Source organism: Monodelphis domestica, chromosome 4 (assembly GCF_027887165.1).
Source record: "Monodelphis domestica isolate mMonDom1 chromosome 4, mMonDom1.pri, whole genome shotgun sequence".
In the NCBI taxonomy this organism is placed as follows: domain Eukaryota; kingdom Metazoa; phylum Chordata; class Mammalia; order Didelphimorphia; family Didelphidae; genus Monodelphis; species Monodelphis domestica.
Genome location: NC_077230.1, coordinates 374,793,050 through 374,818,308, shown reverse-complemented (window position 1 = coordinate 374,818,308; position 25,259 = coordinate 374,793,050). Strand labels below are relative to the sequence as shown.

The 25,259-nt window shown below is 41.7% G+C and overlaps 1 protein-coding gene across 1 annotated transcript in view; it reads right to left on the bottom strand.

The window, feature by feature from the left end:
• Positions 1 to 22,574, bottom strand: part of LAPTM5 (lysosomal protein transmembrane 5) — a 42,900-nt gene extending 20,326 nt beyond the window's left edge. The window contains exon 1 of the mRNA XM_007492997.3: positions 22,364 to 22,574. Within this exon, the coding sequence (XP_007493059.2) occupies positions 22,364 to 22,450 (87 nt within the window). The 5' untranslated portion in view covers positions 22,451 to 22,574. The remainder of the gene's footprint in view (positions 1 to 22,363) is intronic.
• Positions 22,575 to 25,259: the final 2,685 nt, after the last annotated feature.

Sequence of the window (25,259 nt, the reverse complement as noted above, 5' to 3'; positions counted from 1 at the left end):
AGAAATCCATTCAGCACAGCTCTTCGGGCATATAACCTCATCTGAGACTTCGCTGGTGTTCGACAGTCCTCCACACTTCACCTTTATCAACTGTTCTATGGAATTCCCCACTATGACCATTTCAAACTATTGTTTCTAAAGACATTTTCCATCTTTTGCCCACAGCAAAAGACCCATTGTTCTAGATGTCTGAAAAGACTGAGGTCATCTGATGAGAGTTCTGTCATCAATCTCTCTCTCTCTCTCTCTCTCTCTCTCTCTCTCTCTCTCTCTCTCTCTCTCTCTCTCTCTCTCTCTCTCTCTTTCTCTCCCTCTCTGTCTCTCTCTCTCTCTCTGTCTCTCTCTCTCTCTCTCTCTCTCTCTCTCTCTCCCTCTCTCTCTCTCTCTCTGTCTCTCCCTCTCTCTCTCTCCCTCCCCCCCCCTCTCTCTCCCTCTCTCCCTCTCTCTCCCCCTCTCTTTCTTTCTCCCTCTCTCCCTGCCTTCCTCCCTCCAGTCTGTAGTCTGTCTCCTGTTTCTCTCTCTCCTGCTAAGTGATGAGAATACAGAGAGGAAAAAAGTAGTCCCTGAGGAGCTCATAGTGTAATGGAGGAAACAAATGTACAAACAAACAATCTCTATATAAGAGAAATTGGAGATAACCAACAGAGGGAAGGCACAATTATTTAAAAGGGAATCAGAAAAACTCTCTTCCTAATCACTGGTCTCTCTTGTACCTATAGATAAAACACAATCAGGTCTCCTCGGTGCTAGAAGAATAAAAAGCAGAAGGGGCAGCTGGGTAGCTCAGTGGCTAGAGAACCAAGTCTGAAGTTGAGAGGTCTTGGGGTTCAAAAGTGGTCACAAATACTTCCCAGCTATATGTCCCTGGGCAAGTCACTTAAACCCAATTGCAATGGGGCAGATAGTGTGTACACAAAATGATGCATTCAGAGCCCATACCGAGGGTAACCTTAGAGGGGAAGGTCTTAATGGGTGTTCCCTCTACTCTATGCCTAATACTATCTTCAAGTATTTGAAAGGCTTTTGTGTAGAAGAGTTATCCAATCAATCGATCCCAAGCATGTATTAAGCCCCTGTTCCTGGAATTGTGTTAACCATTAGAGATACACAAATAAAAAGGAAAACACACAAGATGCTAATGTTCTGTTGGGAGAGACAATGTGAGCATAAATAGTATATTCAAAATATGTATAAAATAAATAAGATATAATGTATATTACATAATTTATGTCACATGTAATTTATATTTGTTCTTTGATCCTTTTTTCAGTTATTTCCAACTCCTTGTGACCCCATTTTGGCTTTTCTTGGCAAAGTTACTGGAGTCTCTTGCCATTTCCTTCTCTATTTCATTTTACAGATGAGGAAACTGAGGCAAACAAGATTAAGTGGCTTGCCCAGAGTCATATAGCTAGTAAATGGTTGAGTACAAATTTGAACTTAGGTCATCCTGACTCCAGACCCAGAGTTCTATTCACTGTACCAGCTAGCTGCCCATGTAGTTTAAGTTACACTATTTATATCAATCTAATTTATGTTATATATAATTTATATCACATATACCTTATCATATTATTTTAATATATAATGTATATTGTATTATTTGTCACATATACTTTATATATTGCATTACAGTATGTGTAATTTATTATTATAATTATATTATAAAATATTAGTATATTTTTATAAAATTATAATTTAATATTACTTTGTATTATATTATTTATATGGCATGTACACTGTACTACATGATTCATATTACATGTAATTTACATTATATTTGTCATATATTTCATATATTATATTATTTGTCACACACAATTTATGCTATGTGTAATTTATTATCATAATTATAACTTCATATTACTTTATATCAATTATTTGACATACTTTGTACTATATGATTTATACTACATGTAATTTATATTATATTTATCACGGTGTTTCATATATTATATTATTCATATCACATGCAATTTATGTCATCTGTAATTTAGTGTGATCATATTATAAATATATTTATCTAAATTGTTATTAAATTATAACTTTCTATTACATTATTTAAAGGATATACTTTGTACTGCATTATTTATATTACATGTAATTTAAATTATATTTATGTCATGTGTACTTTATATATTCTATTATTTCTATCACATGTAATTTACATCACATTATTTGGGCAAGTCTTCTAACTCCCATTACCTAGCCCTTAGTGTTCTTCTGCCTTAGAACCCATCCACAGCATTGATTCTAAAACACAAGGGTTTAAACCCCCCCACATACACACCCCAAAAAAGAGAAGGGGGTAGGCTACTACATACAGGAAGGGGTAGACCACTGGAGCTGACCTTTGAAAGGAAACAGAAATTCTGGGGCAGGGAGGGGAAAAGGAGGCAGATTCTAGGCAAAGCCCCCAACTGGTACAAAGGTACAGAAGTGAGAAATGAGAGTCCTGTATGAGAAATAACCAGCAAACCAGGGCATCTGGACCATTAAATGTGGGAGGAGGAGTGAAGAATAATGAGGCCAAGATGGCAGGTTAGCACCAGGCTATGAAGGAACTTCAATGCCAGTGTTTAAATCCTAGAATTTAATCCTGAGACACTAGGGGCCATTGGAGTTTCTTGAGGCAGGAAATGACATCATCAGATCCGAGTTCTAGGAATTCAACAAGACTTTTGGGATCAAGGAGTCTTGTAGAAGTCTGACTAGTCACAGCTGTTATCTACCCACCTGCACTTTGCTCAAAGAGACCCCATCAGAGGGTCCATTTTTAGCCTCTGGAAAGCACCTTCCTTTCCAGTTTTCGGGGGGAGGGGGGTGCAAGGCAGAACAAATTGGAAACATCAATGACTCTCCTTGGCATTGAGATTCTTTCCCTGACCCCCTTTCTCCCACCATCTTCACTATCCTCATTAACAGACTGGCAAATTCCCTGAAGGGAGGCATCAGCTAGGTCTGGTCTGGTCTTGCAGAGTGAGAGAATAAAAGACCATTTAAGTAAGCAAGAGCCTGGAATTCAGTGCCTTGAACATTTAAATCAATTTAAAGTCAGAAGGTCCGGGTTTGAGTTATTGTTTGGACATTTAATTAGGAATGTGTCCTTGGCAATTCTGAGAGACTCATGAGAAAGAACACTATCCACATCCAGAGGAAGAACTGTGGGAGCAGAAACCCAGAAGAAAAACAACTGCTTGATCACATGGGTCCATGGGGATATGATTGGGGATGTAGACTCTAAATGATCACCCCAGTGCAAATTTCCATAATAATATGGAAATAGGTCTTGATCAATGACACATGTAAAATCCAGTGGAATTGTGTGTCAGCTATGGGAGGGGTTGGGGGAGGGGAGGGAAAGAACATGAATCATGGAATCATGAAAAAATTTTCTACATTAATTAAATAATTTTAAAAGAAAAAATAAAAGGTAACAGATATTTCATAGTTCTGAAATCCTCAAGGATTATACTTTGATCATTGTTCATATCATGTATATTAATTATTGTCAAAATTCCAATTAAATTAATGGATAAATTAAAAAAAAAAAGGAATGTGTCCTTGGGCAAGTCATTTCCTTTCTGGGTAAAATGGAGATAAAAATAGTAATGGTGTCAGGATAAGGAATAAAGATAAACTTTCAAGAGCTATAGAAACAGGAGCTGTTATTTTTGCAGTGTGGTTGGAGGAGTAATAGGAAATTCCCCTTGTGCTAAAATAGCCACCTCCTCTGTGGAGTCTTACCTTACTTCCCCCATCATAAGGGTTCTCTCCTTCCTCACATTTTCCTAGAGTTCTTTTCTGATAGCTCCTTTCTAGGCACATACTACCTTGTATCATCCTTATCTGGCCACTTATCTAACCACCTCTTCCTCCACTCCAAAAGACAGGGGATAACATTACATTATAGATATTTAAAAATCTGTGTATTCAATCTGTTTCTCTGTCTTTCTTTCTATCACTGACTCTATATATGTTTCTCTGTCTCTGTCTCTGTCTCTCTATCTCTGTGTCTGTCTGTCTGTCTCTCTCTCTTTCTCTCTCTCTCACACACACACACACACACACAGAGCTTCCTTTAAAACCCAGCTAAAGAGGGTATCTAGGTGGCTCAGTGGACTGAGAGCTAGGCCTAGAAATAGGTGGACATAGGTTCAAATCTTGTCTCAGACACTTCCTATCTGTGTGACTCTGGACAAGTCACTGAACCCCCATTGCCTAGCCCTGACCACTCTTCTGCCTTGGAGCCAATATACAGTATTGATTCTAAGACAGAAGGTAAGCATTAAAAAAAATAAAATCAACTAAAATCTCACCTTCTAAATAAAGATTTTCCCAAAGCATCTTAATTCTAGTGCCTTTCCTCTCTTAATTTCTTTCTTTTAATCAATTTATCTTTTAATATAATAAGTAATATATTAATAATCATAATAAATATATTACAATGAATATCATCATTAAAATAATTAAAATTTTAATTATATAGCTTGTTCGCTTATAGAGCCCACATTTGTTTGCTTGTAATCTCCCTCATTAGACTGTGAGCCCCTTGAAGGCAGGGATAGTCTTTTACCTCCTTTTGTGCTTGGCACAAAGTAGGTGTTTAATAAGTACTTATTCACTCACTCGAATACCCCATCTGGAGTGAAAGTGAAAATGCTACTATCTAATCAGTCAATTCATTATGTTTACAGAAGGTTCTAAATAAAATAAAAAGTAGCTACTGGGGAGGGTAACACATTAGCCTCTTAGTAGCCAAGTATTGTGCATTCCTGTGGCATACCAAGGGCCAAAGATTGATTTTCTTGTCCCTCCATGGAACAGAGTTTTCCCGACTCATCTCCAAATCAGGAACAAAAACAAGAAATAAATCTGGGCCCACCTATGTAGCCATCAATACGGACATCATGTTTCCAGTAGGGAAGTGAGCATGGCTAATGGGAATAAGGTGTTTAGACTTCCCGAATTTCATTTTCACCATATGTAAAATGAGGATATGAACCTCAATGACTTCTAAGGTCCCTTCTAGCTCTGAATTTGTGAAAAAATGATTTGGTGGATTTTCCCATGGATCCACGGGGCAATAAGATCATCTAATGGTCTTGGAAAAGTCAAAGAAAAATACAGTCAATCCCTGGTGTAGCCCTGGGCCAAGCAGTTCCCACCAGACTAGGGAGAGAGGTCAGAAGATTCACTTGGCTAGCTCAGAGCCCCAAACTTATTATCTCTAGAATTAGTTCAATTCCTCAAGGAATAATTTACAGAGATTTGGCAGAGATCCCCAATATCCCATCAAATAAACTGAGGTACAGAGATCATATGATTATAGATTTAGATATGGAAAAGACTTGAGAGGTCATTTAGTCCACTCCTCCCCTCAATTTTTACAAATGAGGAAACAGAGGCCCATAATAAATAATAATCAAAATGGCATTAATAGTAACTAACATTTATATAATGTGCTATGTGCCAGGGACTGTGCTAAGAGCTTTATAAATATTATCTCACTAAATCCTCACAACAACTCTGGGAGATAGGTACTATTAATATCCCCATTTGCCAATTGAAAAAACTGAGGCAGATAGAGATTAAGTAATTTATCCAGGATTGCACAGCTAGTAAGTATCTGAGGTCACATTTGAACTCAGATCTTTCTAACTCCAGGCCCAGTGTTCTCCCCAATACATCTTCTCACCTCCCATTTTCACAACTAAGGATCTCCTACCTTTATCCTCATTTCAGTGTACCTGGCCTTGCTAACAGATATTCACTTTACTTCCTCATCCTTGACTCACATATATTCTTGCCATCAAGAGTTAGAATGTCTTACTCATTCAAAGTCATCTTGACCTGTCCAAGGGCCCTAACTATGACCACAGGAGAAGCAGTGGAGAATAAAGCTAGCCCTAGGTAATAATAATAATTATTATTACTAACAATAAGTATTTATGTGACATTTTCCAAAGATTATCTCATTTTTATCCTCTTACTATTATTCCTATTTTACAGATGGGGAAACTGAGGTAGACAGTGACTGCCCCTAATATTTATCAGACACTAACAATATTGATAACTATCAGTCAACCAGTAAACATTTATTAAGCACCTTATACTTGTTAGACACTGACAATATCAGTAACTATCAGTCAGTCAGTCAATCAATAAATATGTTTTAAGCACCTTATATTTGTCAGACACTGTCCTAACCACTGGAAATAAAAAAGAAAAGCAAGACACGGAGCCTGGAGTCTCCTTGAGGGCAGGGGCTCTTGCTATTGGGGGAGAGAACATGCAAACAACTATTTACAAACATGCTATAACCTGGATAAATCAGAGATAATCGACAGAGCCCAAGCACTAAGATTAAATGGGATTGAGATGAGATTTGAGATGTCCAACATCTATAAAACTATGCTTGGGCTCCAGAGCCTAGACTACATAGAGCCTGGCAGAGCCCTTTTCCCATCCTCCTTACTCAGCTTTCTGTTCTCCTCCTGGTCCCTATCTCCCTGCCACAGAAAAGTAGCAATAACTGTCTCTGAAGCTGACATCTGCACTGAGAAAGAATATTGCCTTATTATTGAATAATTTTTTCAGTGCCCCAAGTCCAAGTCTTCTCTTGTTTCAAAAATCCTGCCTGCCCCTCCAAGAAGTCTACATTCCTTCCTTCTCTCCGGCCAGGCCACAGCCTCCAGCTGCCTGAGACATTTAGGCCCCTCCTAGTCCAGAGTTTCCCCCCTAACTAAAAACTTCTCTCCCTTTGGAGCTTTCCCCTCTTGGCCCCTCTCCACATTCTTCCGCCCCAGACACCTAATCCCAGACCCATAGCCAAGCAGACAGAGGCCTGGTTCTGGCAAATCACACTCAGCACACCAGCCTGTTAACACCTTTCCACTGCATATTCTAGTTGAAGGGCCGGGAAAGCCTCACAGTTTCTTGTCAAGACTTGGAAGGGACTCAGACACCAGTTCTACATTCTTGAAGGTTCTTGGCCAATTATTTGCCACGTCTTCAAGACGCCAAAAGAGAGGAAAAGGCAGTATGCTAAAGCAGGAGAGATTTAGCCAGGGTCTTAAGGAGAATGGAATCTGAAGCTGCAGAAGAAAAGATAGGATAGGCTACAGGAGGTGCTGGTCCCATTGTTTTCTGCTCTAATCAGACCCCAAATGGAGTACTGTGGGCAGTCATGGGCACACTTTTAGGGAAGGACATTGGAGAATGCAGCAAGTTAATCAACAAGTGTGAGGGTTGCAAAGACTAAGGAAGGAGGGAAGGAGGGAAGGAGGGAAGGAGGGAAGGAAGGAAGGAAGGAAGGAAGGAAGGAAGGAAGGAAGGAAGGAAGGAAGGAAGGAAGGAAGGAAGGAAGGAAGGAAGGAAGGAAGGAAGGAAGGAAGGAAGGAAGGAAGGAAGGAAGGAAGGAAGGAAGGAACAAGGTGGTTAGCCTCTAGTGGGTTGTGCTGCCCCTAGGAGGTAATGAATGCCCTCTTCCTGGAGATTTTCCAGCAAAGGCTAGAAGATAGTTTCTTGGGAATAAGCCCTAACTTGGTAATGTATAGAAGGAAACTTTTAATCAAGTATGTATTGGACTGGGGAGGGTCCTTGGGATACCAAAAGAGCCTCTGACATTCATGTCTATGAGATATGGAATGATAATAATAGTGAAAATAACAATGATGATGGTTACAAGAATTATCTAACAACCCAAGGAGGCAAACATAATTATTTATCCTTGTTTTACTGATGAAGAAATGGGCAGAGAGCAGTAACTTGACTTGCCCATCATTATACAGCTAGTAAGTGTCTGCAGCCATATTTGATCTTGGATCTTCTTGACTCCAAATCCATTGCTCTATCCACTGTGCCACCATCCAGTATGGTGGCTGTTCCTCCTGGCATTCACTTCTTTTAAGCACTAACCTAACAACTGGACTCTTCAAGCACTTTATCCATCGAGGCAGGTAACTGTTTTAGGCATATTACCCAGGGGCATGAATGAATAGAAATAAATGAACAAACAAATAAATGGATGGATGGATGAGTGAAAGAAGCATTTATTAAGGGCTTAAATGTGTGCTAAGCACAGGAAAACAAACAGAGACAGACAGTGGGGAGGGGGGCTTACATTCTGATACAAGAGACAACATATACAGAAGGTTTGAGCTGCAAGTCAGATGGAAAAGTGCTATGTCCTATGGGCACAGTGGCACAGCAAAGGGCAATGCCTTTTCTTTCTATATCCTTTCCATCAATAAAATTCTATCAGTGTGTGATGCTCAATGAATTGATTTGACATCTTTGGACATTAAGCAGGGAAATTGCCCTGCTCCAGATGGGCTGGACCATTCCTCCAGGCTCACTCGCTAAACTCCCCAAAGCCATAGCTCACAAAATTTTTCACTAGGTGCTGGGCCCTCAGCTTGGTCCCAGACCCAGGCCAAGAGGAGGTATTTATTGTACTAAAGGTGACGTATTTTACAGGAAGTCCTAGGGGAGGGGTGTATCACCTCTCACACTGGCTTTACATATTGCCCAGAATACATTCCTGGTTCCAGGCTAGTGCCCCCCAGGCTTAAAATAAAGCTTTGGCTTCCTGTGTATATGTACTGTGGTATGGGGTGCTGGGGAGAATTGGGAGGAGGGGAGATGAGGCACATAGGAACTCCCAGAAACAACCCCATAACTGGAAGCATATGGATGCAGTGGAAAGAATATTAGATTTTGAGTCTGGGTGGCTTTGCGGTTTACTAGCTGTATGACTTTGAACAGTTCACTTAATCAAATACCTCAGTTTCTTCATCTGTAAAATGAAGGTGTTGGGGAAAAAAATAATAAACCTTTTGTGACTATAATGATCAAGTTTAATCCTAGGAAACAGATGAGAAAATACAATTCCCTCCCTTCTTTGAATAGCTTAGGGTCTACGGTAATGGAACATTGTCCATGCCATCCGATGAAGTAAATGGGTTGGATGTATTTTTTTTTTGCTATTCTTTTATAACTCTTAAAATGTGGCCTTGCTTCAGAAAAGTCATGAAGGTGGAGACGTGGAGATTCTTTCTCAGGATTCAACAAGCCACTGATGTTATGAAACCAGGGGGTTTGTGGGATTGTTAACAAGGAATCTAGGGGGAAGGAAGAAAGAGGAATCAAGGCCAAGAAGATTCAAATTACAGTTATCCTCCATCCTGATACCATGTGAACCTTGCTGGTCGAATATTTGTCCCATCTACAAAGATTCTGAAAGCTGCTAGTGGGGTCCTGGTGCAACTAAAAGTCGAGTACCTACAGCAGAGCAATGATTTGTTAGACATGGGCGCCATTTTTTCTCCTTGACTCATAGTTGGAAAGAATGCTGCTCCTTTAACTGAACTTTTCCTCCAGTCACTTTCAATCCATGAGTGATAAAGGGACTCAGTAGAGGAAGCCTCTCAGCTACTATATTTAGAAGCATTTGCATTGGCTGCTGTGATTTCCAATGAACTCTTGGTCAGTCCTTTCATGACATCCATCTTTTTTTTTTTAAACCCTTTCCTTCCATCTTGGAATCAATACTGTGTATTGGTTCCAAGGCAGAAGAGTGGTAAGGGCCAGGCAATGGGGGTCAAGTGACTTGCCCAGGGTCACACAGCCAGAAGTGTCTGAGGCCAGATTTGAAGCTAGGACCTCCTATCTCTAGGCCTGGCTCTCCATCCACTGAGTTACCCAGATGCCCCCCATCTTTTTTATTATTTAATTTAAAATTTTTTTAGATTTTTGGAAATTTTTATTTAATTAATTAATTTAGAATATTTTTCCATGGTTGCAAGATTCATGTCATGACATCCATCTTTTCCCATACATTTTCTAATCCTTCCTTGGTTGTATTGCACTTTCATAAAAAGAAATTAACAATCCATAATACTTGTGTCATGTCTGATGTCAGATGCAGTAGTAAGAGGTTGGGAAGAGGGAGGTCTGGATCCAAATGGAAGATGCTTCAAACCCCTAGTGTAACGCATGGGATAGGAAAAAGAGCCAAGGAATGATTTGAAATGATTTGTTCTCCAGGAGATCCCGAATCCTTCCAATGACTCTGCCTGTTCAAACTAACATGCGGGAAGAGAATACCTTGCCTCCTCTCTCACTGAGAATTTTCCTCTGTGCACTGAAATCTCCAATCATGTTTATCCACACAGCTAATAAGAGTCAGGTGAGATCTGAACACAGGGCTTCTGAGAAAGCAAAAGGAATCCTGGCTATAACAATTAACTGGATTTGCTCAAGCCTCCATTTTTCCAGGCGTTTCTCATACATAACAATCCTTGCTGACTATAAGCTAAGCTTGAGAAACAGGGATCTAGCTATCTAGAATCCTAGGAACCTTTCCTGATAAGAGGATCATTAGCTCACCAGGAGGGACTCCAGACAAATGACTGTTATCAGCCTTTCTCCTCACACCCAAAGACCCCAAAAGTCACTCCAAGGAGTTACAGACAACAATCTGAGGCTACATCCCGTCCTGCAGGCAATCATCTTGTTTTGTTTTTTTCTTTTTTCTCTTCTTCATCTCCCAAACAATACAGGCTAACTGATTTCTGTATCTAATGGGCTCCTCTCCTTAGGAGAGTAGTTTCCTCTGGCATGTTCGTTCTGCTGAGAATACATTAAAATACCCTTTGCTTCTTCCTCAGTTTCTAGTGGCTTTTTCTCACTTGGTTGGACTCTGGTAAGGTGGGGGGGTCAGACACCCAGGAAATAGTGGGGGTTGACACTTCCTTACTCTAAGCCCAGCTTTCTAGCATATTCCATTGTTTCCTCTGTCTTGCATGTACCAGACCTCAATAAATGTTCCTTGAATTTGCATTTGCCCTAGTTCTTCTCCATCCTATCCCCAGTAATCAGAACATATCAAATGCAGAATCTACCCAAGCCTGGAAACATTTAAAGACAACCATCATGTTCTGGCCCACCAAGCCTCGTCTTTTCCAGGCTAAAATCCTGTCCATGTCTGTGTGGGGACTTGGAGCCTGGGTGCAAGTTCTCCATTAAGTATTCAGCATCCACAATGCCTTCTTACAAGAGACATGGGGTACATGAGTGACGTTTCCATCTTCCATCTCTGCCTTTTGCATTGGCCCACACATAGCCAGAATGGATCTCCTACTCACCTCCACCTCTTAGAATTGCTAGTCCCACCTATAGCTCAGATCTAGGCCCACCCTCTTACACAAGGACTTTCTTGCTCCCTCCAGGACTTGGGAATTCTGTCTCATAACCAAAAAAAATTTTTTTTACTTCATATACTTTTTTTATACATAATATAACCTCATTATCTCTTGCCTAGACTATTATAATAGCCTTCTAACTGGCTTTCCCTCTTAAATCTTTCCTTCTTCCAATCCATCCTCCATCTAGCTACCAAGTGATTTTTCTTCCTTTTAATACTCATTTTCTCTCCCTTTTACCCACCCTTTCCATTGGAAAAGAAAGACAAGTGGACAGGTAAATGGCTCCGTGGATAGAGAGTCAGGCCCCAAAGCAAGAGGTCCTGGGTTCACATTTGGCCTCAGACACTTCCCAGCTGTGTGACCCTGGTCAAGTCACTTAACCCTCATTGCCTAGCCCTTGTCCTTCCCACTCTTCTGCCTTGGAACCAATACAAAGTACTGATTCTAAGATGGAAGCTAGGAGTTGGAGAAAAAAAAGGAAAGAAAAGAAAAGAAAAATGAAACAAAACCTTTTCAACAAATAATCATAGTCAAGTAAAACTAATTCCAACATGTCCAAAAATATATATCTCAGATGGTATATTGAGTCCATCACCTCTCCATTACTAGTCTTCTGGAATGATGTTTAGTCATTACATTGATCAGAGTTCTGAAGTCTTTCGAAATTGTTTGCCTTAGCAATACTGTTATCATTAAATTGTTCTGGTTCTGCTCACTTCTCTCTAAGTCTTTTCTGAAACGGTTCCTTTCATCATTTCTTATGGCACGAAAGCATTCCATTTCATTTCTCTGACGTAGGCTGTCAGCCATTCTCCAGGTGATAGGCACCCTTTACAATCTACAATTTCCCCTCGTCTATTTAGATGTGTCTGAACTATCTAAAACTGTTAGGGAACGTTATTTACTAGAATGGCAAAAAGCAGTAAGATTGCACCTAGAATTAATGAAGGAATCCAACTTGTTTGCCTATGCATGCCTTCAGCCTGCATCTGTCCAGAGTGCTACATTTTCATGAGTGCATTTTTACTGCGTTGTAAATTCTTCATCAACCTCTCTGATGAGGTTGTATAAGATTTTCCTGTTGAACCATGACACCAATCTTGTATTTGCTGTGTGGCTGGGATCGGAAAGGTTCCTGTAAGGCACGTTGCTTTTTTAATTTAATACAGAGAAGAAAGGGATGAATTATTTCCCAAATTTAAAAAAAAGTTGCTTCCAATTCTTTGCTTCAAGGTGACTTTTCTAAATTGTAAGTCTGACAACCAAGCTAAAACTCAATCAGTGCACACTTGCTATCTGTGTGACTGTGGGCAAGTCATTTAACCCCATTTGCCCAGACTTAGCCCTTCTGCCTTAAGAGCTGCTATTAGGACAGAATGTAAAGGTTTAGGGGGGAAATGGATCAATGCAGTGACAATCCATGACTCCAGAGGAGAGATAATGAAAGCTGTCAGCCACTCCCGAAAGAGAAGGGAATACTCAATGTGAAGGATGAGAAATATATGTCCCGGACATAGTTAGTGTGGGCACTTATTTTGCTTAACGATGCATGTTTGTTACAAGAGTTTTGCAATTATTTCCTTTTTCAGATTTGTACCAAACATTGATTTTTCCACAGACCCATCAGAAGCTACAAGAAGAGCTCACATAGTTTGCAAAGTCTATATAGACTTTCATTTTCAGTTTTCATAACTGGGAGATGGGGGAGATGGAGGAAGAGAGAATTTAAATACTTACTAGGTTTTTTATTTAATCATTTTTTTAAATGGAGATCTGGCCATGTTATTCCTCTTCTCAGTGAACTCAAGTGGAATCCTATTTCTTCCAGGATCAAATAGAAATTCCTTTAATGATGCTGAAAGGCTTTCACAATTTGTCCTCTTCCCATAAACCTAGACCTTCTTGTATCTGACTCCTTTCTACATGTTCCATAATCTAAAAACTCCAGTTTTCTTACTCTTCCTCAAACCCAACACTCCATCCTTCTTTTACCATGCCTTTGAACTAGCAGTCCCCCATGCCTGGATTACTCTCCTAGGATTCTTACTCCCATCTTTTTGATACCCTGGCTTCCTGCAGGACTCAGCTCCATTTTTTTAAAACCCTTACCTTCTATCTTAGAATTAATACTATGTGTTGGTGGTTCTGAGCCAGGAGAGTGGTAAGGGCTAGGCAATGGGGGCTAAGTGACTTGCTCAGGGTCACACAGCTAGGAAGTATCTGAGATCAGATTTGAACCTAGGACCTCCTGTCTCTAGACCTGGCTCTCAATCCACTGAGCCAGACACCCAGCTGCCCCCTCAGTTCAATTTTAATAAATGTTGATTGGTTGAAATCCCCACTTCTATAGACAGTCTCCCCCCCCCCCCCCCCCCGTTAATGCTTCCACTCTCAGATTCTGTTCTATTTGCTCTCTATGCAGCTTGTATATACACCCATTATATACCTGGTACATATCCATATATGTACATGGTACCTCCCCAATTAGAATGTAAGCTCCTCAGGGGCAGTAATTCTTTATGCCTTTCTTTGCATCCACAGCACTTAGCACAGTACCAGGAACATAGTAAAAGCTTAATAAATGTTTGGTAAGTTTAGGATAGGACTGATGTGGGCATTTGTTTTACTTGACTGGCTCTTTTTTCACAAAGGTTTTTTATTTTGCTTTTTGCCTCCACCTAGGGCTATGTTGGTGATTCTATGGCACCCATGCTGTAGCATGCCAGAGGGGGCTGCTCCCTTCCCCCTCTCCATGTGCACCTAAGGACTCTCATCACCCATCCCTCTGCAGCCCAATGGGAGTACTTCCTCCCTCCCCTGTCTTGAGCAAGGAAGGGGTTCACATGCTACGTGAGGATTGCAGTTTGGGCACTCAGTCTCTAGGGTCTCTAAAAAGTTTGCCATCACTGTTCTAGGGAATGTAGGAGGGGGAAAAAAGATTTTTGTTCATCAACAAAGAAAATGCCTGTTCCCTGACATTGCTGTTATTTTTTCAATTAAATGTTTTATCTAATTACTGGAATTTACCAGATTTACCTTAATTTCAGGAAACTGATGCTGAATTCCTGGTACATTGCAAGTAAGCCAGTTTAAAACAGTGGAGGATATAGGAAGCATTCGGAGCTCATGGAAGTTCAAGGGTATCTGGGCTAGAACAGAGTATGAGGGTTCTGAGCACCCTAGAGAAAGAGGAGCACAGAGGAGGTAGGAACACATTCCAAATGTCCTCTTCCTCTGATCTTTCTTGATGGGCCACCCCACTGGGAGGCAAGGATGAAGACAGAGAAAGTATCTCCCTCCCTAGCCTTCTTATGGTTGCTTCCCTGATCACTATCATTTCAAAAATGTTGAGCAATAAATAAAAAGGAAGCAACCAAGTGGTAAGATACCAGGACCAGTCCTTTCTTGTGTGCACACACAGTGTGCCCAAGGGAGCTGCTGATTTCCGCTGTGCTTGGCTAAAATAAGGGCACCGGCTGCCAAGAGATGCATGGGTGCTGTCCCTGCCAAACAGTTAAGAAGCTATTTTTATCCCACAAACAGATCAACTTTCAAATGTCACTCAGGAAGCCACCAAAAAGTCATCAGGGCTCAGTTTCTACCATCACCACCACTTGTGCTTTTAGTTCCCATAAGTTGTTCTTTCTACTCATTTTGTTGTTCAACAAACCCTGAGCGCTAGCTGCAGTCAAATCTTTCTTGGGCACAAAGAGAGACACAGGCAAATCAGACCTGTTCTGTGGGAGATAAGATAAGGACATAATTATAAGGCAGGTGGATCACCCATCATTTAGATGAATAGACCACAAAGGCTACAGAAGTTTAGACAAAGGGACAGATGTGACATTTTGGGGATAGTTCATATATGGGCAATTCTGGGGATCCAAGGCAAGTAGAAACATCTTAAAGTCATGCTTTACCTCTCCTCGAATGCTGAGTTTCTGTTACTGAGACTTTGGGGACAAGGACAGGGTACCTGTCATGGACCTCTGCAAAAGGTCCATTGGAGAATGTCAGCTCCAGGATTATCCAGGGTAATCAACATAAATACAGTGATTCTGTACAATGGGGTGGAAAGAGGCCTGGGTTTGGGGGAGGGTGGGAGGGAGGGATCAACAGACTTGAGTTCTCATCCTCCTCACATTGTCATTCATTATGTGATCAAAGATAAGGTCATTTTGCTATTCAATTCCCTGTTCCGTATGAAAAATATGATGGCAAATATATATATATATATATATATATATGAATATATAAAGCTTCCTTCCAACTCAGACATTCTATGTTTTAATTATTCATATTCTAAAGTCCCTGTAACCCCAAGCTTCAACATTCGGTGTTTTAAGAACCACCCCACCCCCCAGTCCAGCTCAGACATCCCATGTTCTAAAGGCTCTCCCAGCTCTGACATTCTGGGTTCTAAAAACTCTTCTCAGCTCTGGTATCCTATGTTCTAAGATCCCTCCCAGTTCTATATTCTGAGTTCTACGACCCCTGCTAGGCACCGTGCTAAGAATTTTATAAATCTTATTTCATTTAATCCATATAACAAATCCTATGAGACGGGTACTATGTTATAATCACCCACCTATCCCCCATTTTACAATTGAAGAAACTGAGGTAGATGTGGCCTAAATGACCTTCCCAAGTTCACACAGCTAGTCAGTGTCTGAACCAAGATTTGGTCTCAGGTTTTCTTGATTCCAGGGTTAGTGCTCTAACCATTAAGCAGCCTAAGGCCCAGAAGGGTTAATTAACTAGCCCAGGTCCACACAATAGAGTAAGTATAAGAAACCCAAGTTTTCTGACTCCAAATTCATAGCCCATTCTATTGATTCTGTCTTCAGGCATGAGTTGAACTAGTAGCCTCTGAGGCCCCTTCCTGCTCAGACATTCTGTGTCAATAACGGTGCCTCATGTTTATATGGGACTTGGAAGCATTTTCTAGACAGTGAGACAGCTCTTTTCATCCTCATTTCACAGATGAGGAACCTGGGGCTCAGAAAGGCTAAGTACTTTGTGCCCCAAGTCACACAGCTAGCAAGGGGACAATCAAGAATCAAATGCAAGATTTGGATGCCCCAGTCAAGAGCTTTTTTTGCCATGGCATAGCATGGCTTTTCTCACCAAAGAGGCTGTTGGGTCTTTGTTTGACCAAAGTAATGGGTTTCTAGGGCATTATTTGCAGGATTTGGGGAAGCCAGTGGAGATATTGTCAGATTCTACTCTTCCAGCATCCCTCACATCTAGCCTCAAGTGATAATGTCATCTTCATTCATTCAGAAATGAGGATTGGTCTGATTTGCACAGAGAGAGAGAGAGAGATCTGTTCTGCAGAAACCCCCCCAGTCCCTCTGTCCCCTTCTAGCTCTTGCCCAGTCCCAAGGTACTGGAGAAGACTCAAACCACCTTCATTGATCTCCTTAAAGGTACATCAATAAATTCTGCCTGGGAGCTCCTCCTCCTCAATCATTGAGTAATCTGAGCAGATCCCAACAGCTTTGCAGAGGCACATTGCCTCTAGGTACCCTGTGAACACATTTCAGGGACTAAAGTCCTCTTTGCATTAAAATTTAGGCTTAAAATATTGGACATTTCAGGGCAGGGAGATGGCTCAGTGAATAGAGAACCATACCTGGAGGGAGTCCTGGGTTCAAATCAGATACTTTCTAGCTGTGTGACCCTGGGCAAGTCACTTAACCCAACTGCCTAGCTCTTTCCCTTCTTCCTTAGAAACAATACTAAGTATCAATTCCAAGACAGAAGGTAAGGGGTTCTTTTAATACGACATTTTAACCCATCTGGACACACATAGGTCACCTTCCCTATCTGTGTCCTTCAAGGTAACAAATCTAGAGCTGGAAGAAACCTCAGAGGCTATCTAGTCCAGCCCCCTTATTTTAGAGTTATGGAAACTCAGGCTAAGGCAGTTTAATTGTCTTGCCCCAAATCATGTAGCCAAAGACAAAACTTGAAGCAAAGCTTTCCGAATCCAAAGCTAATGGTGGTCTTTCCACTGTATGTACCACACTGCCTCTAACAACCACAAAGTTGATCTGACTCAGGGAGCTTCCTGGTCTTCTGGCCAGGTGTGAGAAGCTCACTACGCCAGGGCTTGCAGCTGGCAAAGAGCAGGTTCCAAGTTGCATTATGATAGGGTGCCAGCAGGCAAACCTAGCTATAGTTAGCAATCCAACTGAAGAATGATCTGAGGGTTTTAATAAACTACAAGTCCACTATGAGTCAACGGTATGAAGTGGCAACCAAATAAGACAATGCCATCTTGGGGGCTGCATTCAGAGGCATAACTTCCAGGAACAAGGGGGCAATATTCCACTCCTTCCCCCACCTCATCACTAGCCCTTGCCAGACCATTTTTGGTTTATGGATTGTATTCAGGTCTGGCTACCACATTTTAGAAAGAAGAATAAACTAAAGAGAACACAGGGAAAACCAAGAAGGATGGTAGAAAGCCTCAAGATGATACCCTACTAGAATTAGTTGAAAACTTGAGTGTTTAGAATGGAAAAAAGAATTTAGGGGGGGAAATAGTTACTGGATTCAAGAATGTGAAGGGCTATCATGAAAAAGAAGGGCAAGTCTTGTTCTTCTTGGCCCCAAAGGGCAGAACCAGAAACAATGAACCAGAGAAGTTATGGAAAAGCAGAGTTAGGATCCACCTTAAGAAAAACTTAACAGTTGGAGCTGTCCAAAAGTAATGGGGTCTTGCAGGAGACAGGCACTTTCCCTCATTAGTAGTCTTCAAGCAAAGGTGAAGATGATGCTAGATCAAATACATGGTTGAGTTGGATGGCCACTGAAGTCCTTTCCAACTCCAATTCAGAGGCTAAGCTGGCCACAATTACCCAGGTGAGCCAGAGAAGCCTCCCTCTCTTAAGAACATAGTACTTACTCTCATAGTACATAGTACTCTGTCCCAAGGGACCTTCTCTTGTGGGCAATGACTGCACAGTTGGCTGGTCTGCTCCTCCCCAGAGACTTAGGTTCATGAGTAACAACGGCTAGGCAGATGACTGAGTGTGGGTGACTCTGGCTCTAAGCAAGGCAGAAACATCTGGAATGACAGCATTTTTTTCCATTCAGATGTCTGCTGCTGTGTCAGCCCAGCCTAGCCCAGGTGGGCATGTACATCTGGTACCTTTGGGAACATTGTTAAGCCAATCCAGATTTGTGAAGTCAGCCATCGGGACTGCGGCATATTTCCAGAGAATGGACATGACTCAAGGAAGGTTGCCCCATGAGTCATATTACCACTCACACCCAGAGCCCTGGTCTCTGCCTCTTGCTTGGACTATTCCAATGGGCTCCAAATGCTTCCCATTCTACTCTTCCAATCTGATCTGGACAAAGCACTGGAGAACTCTTTACATGTTAATTTGATCATATCATTTAAACTTTCCAAGCATCAATTTCCACATCTAAAAGATGGAGGTAATAATAGCTCTGAACTTGTGAAGAGCAAATCAGATTATATTTATATGTGTATATAATAGATAGATAGATAGATAGATAGATAGATAGATAGATAGATAGATAGATACACACACCTGAAGTGTTTTACAAACTTTATGGCACTCTATGTAAAGGTGAGATATAATTACTCAGGATCTGATCACCCTCAGTCTTACCTCATCTATGCCCCATCTTCTCTCCATCCCAGTTCCTCACTATTCCTCAAATAGTCTAGGTTTCTCCCACCTCTGCCCCTTTATTTGCTATTTCCCCCTACCAGGAAGCCTTCCTCTTTCACCACCCCATTCGGTCTTTACCTTCTGAGCCCTTCGTGACCAGTTCATTTTTTTCCCTTTCCCCACCAGGAAGCTTTCTTTCTCTGACTGCCCCCAACCCAGAGTACCCTCTTTGAAATCCTACAGCAAGCACATAATTATACAGAGCTTCCTAACTTCTCTTTTTCTCTTAATACCTTTTCATCTGAATCTGTTTTGTTCCCTGGGTAGACTATAAACCCTTTGAAGGGAGGATTCATCTCCATATGGTCAGTGAAGCTTTGCACTCCATGTTATGTTGTATCTTTTCAATCATGTCTGACTTTTTGGGGCCCCATTTGGGGTTTTCTTAACAAAGATGCTAGAGTGGTTTGCCATTTCCTTCACCAGCTCATTTTATAGATGAGAAAGCTGAGGCAAACACAGTAAAGTGACTTATCCACAGGGGCAGCTGGTTGGCACAGTGAATAGAGAGCTAGGTCTCTAGTTAGGAAGACATGGGTTCAAATTTGGCTCCTAATTGTGAAACCCAGGGCAAGTCATTTAACTCCATTGTTAAATGAAAGGAGTAAGGAGGGAGAGGAGGGAAAAAGTTTGCCCAGGGTCATACAGCTAGTACTTGATGGAGGCCAGATTTGAACTCATGAAAATGAATCGTACTGACTCCAATCACAGAGCTCTATCTACTGCATCATTTAGTTGCTCCTAGTATTGCATCATAACTGACTAAATGTTTGTGGTTTAGATTTGACCAGTGTAGACCCCAGCTCTGGCCCTGTAGGCCTGGCTCAAGAGGAAGAAAGAGTCCTGGCTCACGGAGAAGAATACTCTAGTCCAAATCCACACTCTGACACAATTCTTGTGTGACCTTTGGTAAGTCATTTAATTTCTATTGATTGCAATTCCTTATCTGATTAAAAAGAAAAAAGACCTGGACTAGATGGCCATTGAGTCCCTTTTACAGTATCCTATAATTTGGACTATTTTCCCAACAAGTCCTGGCTTTCCTTCCCCTTCTTTGTTGGACTACCAATAGACAATACAGATGAAAGGAGAGATCTGCCAGGTTCCCATTGCTGACTTCTGATCCACCAACTTTTCTTCCAAAGCACCTCATAGTGGTATGAGATTTCGAGCTGGAAAGAGCCTCAGAAGAGATCCAGTCTTCAAATTGCTTACCCTTGGGGGGGAGGGAAGGGGGAGGGAAGGAAGGAGACAGAATTTGGAACTCAAAAGTTTAGAAATGAATATTAAAAGCTAGGGGGTAGGAATACCAAAATTAGAAAGATCCTCATCAATGAATCAGCTAACAAGTAATTATTAAGAGTTTATAGGGGCAGGTAGGTGGATTGGTGGACTGAGAGCAAGGCCTGGAGACAGGAAGTCCTGGGTTCAGATCTAATCTCAAAACCTAGATAGATGATCCTGGACAAGTCACTTAACCCCCATTGCCTTATTACTGTTCTTCTGCCTTAGAACCAATTCACAGTATTGATTCAAAGGCAGAAGGTAAGAGTTTTTTTTTAATGGTATTCATATGTAAATGGAAATTAATTATATTTAAAAAGAAATTTTTAAAAAAGAAAACATTTTTAGGTAAGAAAGAAGTGATCTAGTTTAATCCTCTCCCATTTTACAAATAAGGAAACTGAAGCTGATAAAGTAAAAGTGACTTTCCTTTTATAATATCTATTATATATGTATATATATATATATAACATAATATAATATAATAAGGACCCACAAGGTAATAAGTAACCCTTCAAGGATTTTGAATTCAACTCCAATGGCCCCCTCAATGCCAGAACTGGGAGGGACCTGAGAGATCTGCTACACCTAAAGAGGAATTCCTTCTCTACAATATCCCCAACAACCTCCAGTATTGAAGCACTCCATAACTCCCAAGGCAGTCCATTCCATCTAGGGACAGCTGATTGCTAGTAAATTCTTCTTCACTGATGTGTTAGCTGCTACTATACAACTATCGTCCACTGCTGTTCCTTCTTCCCTCTGGAACCAGGCAACCCCAAACTGATCCTTCTTCCCCATAAAGGCCCTGCAAATATTTGAAGTCGACCATCATGTCTCCCTGCAAGTCTTCCCTTGTCCGGGCTAATCCTCCCCAATGTCTTTGGCCAAACATGATCTTGGGGGCCCCTCTCCATAGCACTGACACTCTTCAAGACTTGAGCTGGGTCACCAGTGTCCTTTCTAATTACCATTAACATAGTCAGAGATTCATAGACTCCTTGATTTCAAGTTGGAAGGGATCTCAGAGACCATTGAATCCAACTATCACATTTTGCAGATAAGGAAACTGAGGCCCCAGGAAGTGGATGACTTGCCCAAAGTCACAACAGAGGGCAAAAAAAGGCAGTTCAAAACCAAAATCTGCTACCTCAAAAGTCATTTCCTGCCCCCTCCCCCCCATATAGAAGGGCTCTCCTCTTTCTCAAGGAGCTCGGAGTTCTTAATTTTTCCCCAGAAAGTTGCATTTCTACCTAGAACAGTTCTCCCTCATCCCCTCTCCATCTACAGGCTGCTAGAATTCTTTTTCCCCTGCTGCTCTCCTCATAGGAAGCTTAGGCACAGGTGACAAAACTGTGATAGAAACCAAAAGCCAGACACTTTCCCTTAGAGTCCAAGTCTCCTTTCTCCCCAGAGGCTGGGCTGAAAGAAGGGCCCCCATCAGCTCAGCATTGGGACAAGATCAAAGTCTGGAAGCCAGAAAGAATGCAAAGGCAGGACCAAAACAAAATCCCACGGAACAAGTTTGGGAGAAGTGGAGCCTAGGAAAGGGTGTCCATTAGCAGCTTGGTGCCCAGGAAGTCCCTGGAGGAAAAAAGAAGAAGATGGTCCCTCCAAGACCAGTTCCGCCCATCTATGGCTTGCATATCCGTGCTCAGGCTAGGATGGTGACCTCAATGGGTAAGGGACCTCCTAGGCTAACCAGTCCAACCTCCTTACTTTGCAGATGAGGAAACTGAGCCAGAGGGAATAGAAAGTCATTTGCTCAAGATCAAACCTAAATCCTGACTCAAAACCCAGCATCCTTTGGAGCTAGAAGGGACCCTAGAGATGCAGTGAGTTTTAAAGCACAGGAAACTAAAGGCTGGGGCTAGAACTAGGCTTTCTAAAAATCACAAAGTCAGGAATAAAACTCAGCGCTCCCAGCCCAGTTACCGTCTCTTCCCACCTCTTCCCAGACCCAGCAACATACCAACTTCTATGGTAGTGTGATAGGTACGACATAGGTACAGGATGTTAGAGACAGTGTTGGCAAATGGCAAACAATTTCTGAGGACCCACCCCAAATGGTAGAAGAGGCCTCCTCAGGCCCCAGAGAAAGACAGGAGGCTTCCCACCCAGCCCTGGCTCCAGGGAATGGCAAGGGGCACCACTCACCACATGGTAGATGCCCAGGGCTGTGGTAGCGATCCTGACATTGAAGCAATAGCAGATGCGCTGGGTTGGGACTGCTCTGAGGGCCATGGTCGCTAGCTGCCAAGCCTGGCAGTGGCTGTCGCGTCTGTCTGCTGGGCTCTGCCAAGGTCTGCTGAAGAAGACAAGACAGCCTAGACTCCAGAGCTAAAAAGGAGAAGTCACCTCCCCACCCCACCCCACTCCCACTTCACTTCCTTCCTCTGTTGACAGAGGCCAGCCTGCAGAGAAAGGGTTTCAAAGCAAAGGAGCACATTTGCTATTTAATTTAATTATCTATGCAGTTATGGAGGATCTGTTTAAGCTAGGATGCCCTCAAGGAGTTTACATTCTAACATAAGAAAACAGGGTGCATGCGGATAAGCAAAAGCACAAGCTATACAAAGTTACCTCAAAAGACACCAGTGACTTTAGGGATCTGGAAAGGCCCTGTTGAGCTGAGCTTTGAAAGGAGCTAGAGAGAATCTAGGAAGTGGAGGTAAGAAGAGGGTGAATCCCAGGCATGAGTCAGGACCTCTGCAAAGATCTAGAGGTGGGAGAAGGAAAATCAGAAGACAGACAGTTTGGCTGAACTGAAAAGTGACTGAAAGTAAGGAATGTGTGAAAAGGCCAAGAAGGCATGGTCTCTTATGAAGCACTTTAAAAGCCAACCAAGGGGAGCAGCGAGTAACTTAATGGATTGAGAGCCAGACCTAGAGATGGGAGGTCCTGGGTTCAAATATAGCCTCAGACACTTCCTGGCTATGTGACCCTGGATAAGTCACAAAAGCCCTTAGTCCTTACCCCTCTTCTGCCTTGGAACCAATACATGGTATTAATTTTAAGATAGAAGGCAAGGGTTTAATTACTTTTTTAAAAATGAACAACCAAAGGACCTGGACACTTTATTTTTGAAAAGGGAGGGACGTCATCAAAACTAGACTTTAGAAATATCAATTTGGATCATGCTATAAGGAATAAAGAACAGGATGATTTCAGAAAGAGCTGGAAAGACCTCCATGAACTGATGCAGAGTGAAATAAGCAGAACCAGGAGAACATGGTACATAGTAACATCAGTATTGTGGAATGATCAAATGTGATAGACTTAGCAATGAATAGCAATGCAGTGATCCCGAGCAATTCTGAGGACTTATGAAAAAGAATCTTATCCACCTCCAGAGAAAGAACTGCTGTAATAGAAATGCAGAGGAAAGCATGCAACCTGTCACTTGTTTATTTGGGTATAGGATTTGGGGCTTGGATTTTATAAGATTATTCTCTTACAAAAATAAATACTATGGAAGCAGGTGTTGAGTGATAATCCATGTATAAACTGGTAGAATTGTCTGTTGGTTCCAGGAGGGGGAAGGGAAGAAGGGGAGGGAGACAACATGAATCATGATTTATGTGTAAATTCATTATTGATATAATACACCAGCTGAGACATTCACCATCCAATAGAGGAATTTTAGAGCTAAAAACATTAAGCTCTCCAGGGTTTGGTCTCTGGTTCCCCTCACCATCCTCTCCATCCAGTCACCGGCCATTCAGGTAGTTAATAAAACATTGGCCCCAGGTGGTTATAAAGGAGATTACCTGGGGGCTATTTTAGAGGGAATCCCAGATTATAATCTGGCTGCCTTGATGAAAGATCCTTATTATATAGCAACTACATTGGTAGTTCTGTAATTATTTTTTAGGTCAACAGACCACTTCTGGCATCTAGTTTAGAAAAGTTGTAAGAGTCCAATCCCACTTCAGGTGCCTGAAGGAAAAGATTGGGAACCAGGAAACATTAGATGAGCTGCCAATCTCCATTGTAAACCTTCAAACCAAACAAGCAGACAGCTTTGTAGCAAAGATGGTTATTTCCATTGAGAGAATTTTTTTTAAAAGTGGGGTGGGAGAAGGATTGGATATACCCAAAGTCCCCTCATCCCCCAAGAGATTGGAGGAAGGTATAAACTTCAAGACAAAAGAGAGGGGAGGTCTTTTAGGATTAGGTAATGTGGAAATTTTCTATCCAGCCCAAGAAATATACAGTCAGTGTTTTGGAACATATATCAGGCTAGGACTTAAAGTGTGGAAAACATGGGCACTCTTCAGGGCATACTGACCTTTTTTTTTTTTGCAAAGTCATTTCCATTCTATAATCTTGATGTTCTAAAGTAATTATAAACATTACAAAAGCCACAAGAAACATGTTCACCCATAACACCATCATGTCCCCTCCCCATTTACTATACTGATGAGTTAGGAGAAGTTTCCCTCCAGGATTCTCTTGGTTTAGTTGAATTTTCTCACTCCCAATGGGAAAGTTGCTTCTCTGTTTTGTGTGGTATATACTCTCCTATGTATACTTTCTCTGATTTCTGATTTCAATAGCTGTTTTCTTTGATAATTGCTATCTGTGTTCATTTTGGAACTGGTATTTGGAAGCTTAGGGTCCTTCCCCTTCCCTCCATATGGAAACAACCATCAGAAGCTCACTTGAATGTAAAACTCAGAACCCCTAGACCAGTGATGGCAAATCTATGGTGTGGTGTCAAAGAAGGCATGCAGAGTGCTCTCTGTGGGCAAGCAGCTGCCCTCCCTGATGACATTCTCCCTACTTCATTACTAGAAAGGCAGAGGGACTCTGGTGGAGCTGCTCCCCTCCCCCTCTCTACCATGCTTGAGGACATTTTTTTTTTCACATCATCTGCCCCTCTACACAGCAGCCCAATGGAAGTACACAGGGGCTAAGGTAGGCTGCTCATAGACAACAGAGCTGGAGGGGAGCAGAGCACTCAGATCTCACCCCTCCCCCTCTCTACACTTGCTGAAGACATTCTTCACTTCACCCACCTCTCCATCCAATAGCCCAATAGGAGCACTTT